General features: G+C 42.7%; 1 protein-coding gene across 1 annotated transcript; it reads right to left on the reverse strand.

Moving 5' to 3' along the window:
• Nucleotides 1–505: 505 nt before the first annotated feature.
• On the reverse strand, nucleotides 506–2,381 carry RMI1 (RecQ mediated genome instability 1). Its single transcript, XM_009083526.1, has one exon. It carries the CDS (start codon nucleotides 2,378–2,380, stop codon nucleotides 506–508), a length of 1,875 nt encoding a protein of 624 aa, XP_009081774.1. The 5' UTR covers nucleotide 2,381.
• Between the last annotated feature and the right edge of the window lie 2,680 nt (nucleotides 2,382–5,061).

Consider the following 5,061-nt stretch of genomic DNA (forward strand, 5'->3'; position numbering starts at 1 on the left):
CCAATGACTGGTACAAACAGCCACATATGCCATTTTCTGTTTGACAAACTGCTCTTAACTAAGCATGATTTCTCAGTATCACTAATTTCATTCCTTCTCTTGTTGGAAAAACCTTTGCAATACTTCTCATTAATTCTAAAGGCTTAATCACAGATCTGGAAACCTTATACAGCAGAAAATTGCAATGAAATACCTGCAGAGCAGTCAAGCTGTAAACAGCTAGTAGTACTGAGATTTACCTTCTTGCTTGCCCTGGACAACAGGCAAGACAGTAGCCTTCCAGGAAGCACATCTTGAAAATGAAGACAAGGACAATGGGAGGAGGAGAAGGAGTCAGACAAGCAACACTGTCTTGAAGGTGGGAGGTGAAGGGGAAGAAGGAAGAGGATAGAAGACATACGAGCTTCTTCTAGCAGATATGGCTACACCTTAACACAAATGCAAAGAGACAGGGACAGGTCTGACTTAAATACTTTCTAATACACAGTCTGTGAGTTTGCACATGTTATTTATTTAACCGTTTCTTCAATTGTTCCAGATGCCTTGCATCAACATCCTGGAGAACTAATACAGTAGCTCTAGACTGAATTGGATCAAACTCAATAGTCATCAAACAACAGAGATCTACTAGTTGTTTTTGACATTTCTCTAAACCATCCTTAAGCTTTAAACGTAAAGCTGGATCCTTTTTCATCTTATTCATTTCAGGCACTGAAAAGCCAATCAAGCTTGTTAGAATATCATTAGCAAAATCTACTTCAAGGTAAGCAGAACCATCAGAAATTTTTGCCTTTATACCCCACGATCCATTGCTGTTTGTGAGGTTTCCAGTGAGAGTAACAATAAAACACTTAACTTTCAGAATAGTAACAGTCTTTGGTTTTCTTGCAAGGAGAAGGGAAATATATGTGAAAGGTGGAGAATCTAGATCTAAAGGTGCCTCTACTGCTCTGCCACAAAAGGTCTGTGAATCATGCTTCTGCTGATCTGCTTCTGGATCTACTTTTGAGAAACATACAGGATCACCATTTAACACCCTGCTGTCAGAAGTGTGCTGGGATTTGCATCTGCTCTCATCTAGGCCCAATTCATTCTGCCTTTCTTCAGAAGGATTTTCCAAAGAAAAATTTGCAGAACTGCAGCTCTGATTTTTGTACTCAAAAAACCTATTCATATTATTTCGATCTTCATGAAATACTGCTCTTCCAAAATTCTTTTCCTCACTGGTAGCTTCCATAGGCTTCTCTCTTTCATTCACATCATCTTTTTCACAAGTGTCATTTAAAGATGAATTGCAGGAGCTTCTAGATATATGTGGAAGTCTCTCTGCAACTAAACCTACATCTCTGTTCATGACCACCAGTGACTCTTCTTCCAGCTCTCTTTGCACCTCTTCTTCCAGAAGAAAATCATCTTCTAAAGGAAAGTCATTTGAAAAGCTGTCAGCGTGTTCTATGGGAGGCGAAACTCGTTCATCTGAATGAAGCAAAGGACTAACAGAGCTCTGCAGCAAAACATTTCCATTGTGTGCAGTCAGTGAACTTGAGGCTGTACTAAAGTTGTTGCTTCTGCTGCCATATCCGCTTTCTAAAGATGTTTCATTGTTTAAAGCAAATTCATTTTCATCAAGACTGGCTAAAAGCTCCTCATCCAAAGGGCCAAGAGTTTGTTCTAATTCGTCCACAGGCCTTGGAATAACTTGTTCACGACCAGCTTGTCCAGCAGAACTAGGGTTTTCAGTTTCTCCAATTAATCTAGCAAGGACCCTTTCCTGAGAATAATCCTCAAGAAGAGTATCCACCTCACCCCCCAACACTTTCACATTTTCCGGTTTAAGGAGAAGGACTCCAAGACGATATGCAATATTACCATGTACAGTGATCTTTGTTCCGGGAGGAAGATTACTGTAGAGGACAGGCACGGGTTGATACTCCATGCCCTGAATTTGATGTATCCCATCAGTTAGCTGTAGCATCAGCATTCGAGTAGGCTTTGCTTCCCAGGGCTTCTGAAATGTCTGAGTACAGGCTGTTACTTCTTCATTTACAGTGCTTTTCCCTCTCAGCTTCTGCAACTGAGAATATGCTGGCTGGCTAACATCAACCAGTGCATCAATTTGTATGGAGTAGAAGCCTGAAAACTCTCCTTTGGGGGTATCTAAGATGCACTTAGGCAAAACAGGATATTCCAAGTCTCTTAGATCAGTAAGCAGCCATTGCTCAAATACTTGCTTGTTAATCTGAGCTTGACTTAAGTTACCACCACTACTTTCTTCCTGGATCCAATTAATACATGCTTCCAGCCACGTCAAAGGAACTCTAACATGCCACCTGGCTGAAAGCCAAGTTTCCACTCTTGCTGCAATGTTAGATGTGGACATTTTCTTTTATGCTAAGAGAGTGAGTGAATTCCCTGAAACAGAATGCAAAATGACATATTTATTATTCTGACAAAAGCTGAAATTCTTGTAAGTCTCATGTTCATATTATACAGACATTTTAAATTAAAAACACTTCTACAGATACTAAAACTCAGAAGAATTTCCAACATTTAAAGTTTCAATCAGCATAAAAGGTATGTGCAATTTCCTCACTATGGAGTATCAGGAAAGTATGAAGACTTACACAACCCTGCTTTGTGACTTCTTTTCTGTTGAATTAATTAGAAACATGTAACTGAGGATCCTTTTCCTATGCATGGAAAGTGAATGGACAAAACCACCCAAACCAAAACAGAAGCAGGTTGTTATATGTGTGTTCTCTATTTTTTATGCTTTTATTTCTGTTGGTGCTGCTGTAAACACTCAGTTTACCTTACAAATTGACCTGAGATGTTATTCTCCCACTTCACCAGCACTGTGATGAACAGAAAGGCCCTACCTACAACAGAACCAAGCTGGTGTTTGTCAGCACTTGTATCACAGGGGTGACTTTCAGACTCTTAACTGGATGAAAGCAGCTTTGTAGCCGACAACAGAAAGCTAGCTTGAAACACCACTGTTATCTAGAGACCCAGTCCACAGTTTGGATGCAATAGCACCAAGTCTTGGTGGACATCCTCTCAGGGACATCAGTGGCAAATAAGCTCCAGCTTCTTGTAGGTTTCGGAAGTAGCTATGCACAAAGCAAAAAGAATAGAAGTGTTTCAGTGGGAAGGGACTTAGAATGATCATGTAGTCCAACCAGCTGACCAATTCAGGGCTGACTAAAAGCTAAAGCACGTTACTAAGGTCATTGTCTAAACATGTCTTAAACACTGACAGGTCTGGGGCAACAGCCATCTCTCCAGGAAGCCTGTTCAAATGTTTGACCACCCTCTTAGGATAATCGAATCATGCAGGTTGAAAAAGACCTTCAAGATAATAAGAGTCAAACCTTGGACCGAACACTACCTTGTCAACTAAACCATAGTAATTTGATTTAGAATATTTATAAGTAGTAATTTTCTATTTTGATTTTAACTGGAATTTTCGTGACAGAAACAAAGAAGCCACTTTAATCTCTTTTACTGGCTCTGAATTAAAGACAAGCAAGCCAGGGGGAATTTATTTTGTTAAACTATATGGTAAAGCTGGAAAAGAGTAATTTTCCAAGTGAGTCTAAGTATCTTGGGCTGAAATCTGGGAGATGCCAAAGTACAGAACCAAAGGCAGTGGTGAGTCCATCACACCCCTAAGCAGCCCATTACAATGCTTACTCACCCTTTCAGTGAATATATTCTTCCTGAAGTCCAACCTGAACCTCCTCTGGCACACCTTGAGGCTATGTCCTCAAACCACCTTGCTACAACCTCATTTCAGGTTGCTGTGGAGAGCGATAAGGTCTCCCCTGAGTTTTCAGTTGGAAGGGACCTGCAACAATTGCCTAGTTCAATTGCCTGACCAATTCAGGGCTGAACAAAAGTTAAAGCATGTTACTAAAGTCACTGTCGACCAATCCATGGGTAAACAAATGTTTCCTAGATTCCAGTCTGAACCTTCCCTGGCACAACTACTCTAGACCTTTCACCAGCCCCATCGCCCTTGGTAAAAAAAGAAATTATTCCTGTTGTCAAGCATGAACCTTCCCTGGCACAGCTTTGAACCGTTGAACTGTTCCCATCTGTCCTGGTCACTTGATCCCAGGGAAAAGACATCAGCACCTCCCTCTTCACATCCACTCCTCAGGAATCTGTACAGAGCAATGAGTTCACCCCTCAGCTTCCTTCTCTCAAAACCAGTCAAACCCAGAGTCCTCAGCCACTCCTCACAGAACATGCTTTCCAGCCTTTCCAGCAGCATTACCCTTCTCTGGATGCATTCACTGGGTGTCCTGCCATCGAATCCCAGAGAGACGAGATCAATATCTCCCTCCTCACATCCCCTCCACAGGACACTGTACAGACAAATGAGGTGCTCAGCCTCCTTCTCTCCAAACCAGTAAAACCCAGAGTGCTCAGCCACTCCTCACAAGATATGCCTTCCAGCCCTTCCACCGGCGTTGCTGCCCTTCTCTGTGGATGCATTCAAGAACTTTCACATCCTTCTGGGACTGTGGGGCCCAGCACTGCACACAGTACTCAGGGTGAGGCTGCACCTCTGCTGGACACAGCAGGATGATCCCCTGTTTTGGCCTGCTGGTGATGCTGTGTCTGATGCACCTCAGGATGGGGTTTGCTCTCCTGGCTGCCAAGGCACACTGCTGCCTCACCGTGAGGTGCTGACCACCTACCCCCAGGTCCCTTTCTGCAGGGTTGCTTTCCAGCTGCCTGTGTCTCACTTTATACTTGTGCCCAGCAGTACTCCATCTCAGGTAAGAATCTGGTATTTGTACTTGTTAAATTCACCCAGCATACTCCATCCTGGCGCAGAATCTGATATATGCACTTGTTAAACTTCATGCCATTGATAACTGTCCAATGTTCCAGTTCAACCACATCCCTCTGCAAGGCTCTTGTCCCTTGAAAGAGTCAACACCATCTCCCAGTTTGGTATCAGCAGTACACTTTCCTTAGCTCAGCTAGACCCAGCAATGGTATCTACGTGAGCGAAAACTGTTGCTGCCACTACCAGCAGGAACGTTG

Source organism: Acanthisitta chloris, unplaced genomic scaffold, assembly GCF_000695815.1.
Source record: "Acanthisitta chloris isolate BGI_N310 unplaced genomic scaffold, ASM69581v1 scaffold13831, whole genome shotgun sequence".
Lineage (NCBI taxonomy): Eukaryota > Metazoa > Chordata > Aves > Passeriformes > Acanthisittidae > Acanthisitta > Acanthisitta chloris.

Bases quoted from the DNA above. Each gene is read 5' to 3' on its own strand.
- RMI1 (XM_009083526.1), bottom strand. From the start codon at position 2,380: ATGTCCACATCTAACATTGCAGCAAGAGTGGAAACTTGGCTTTCAGCC.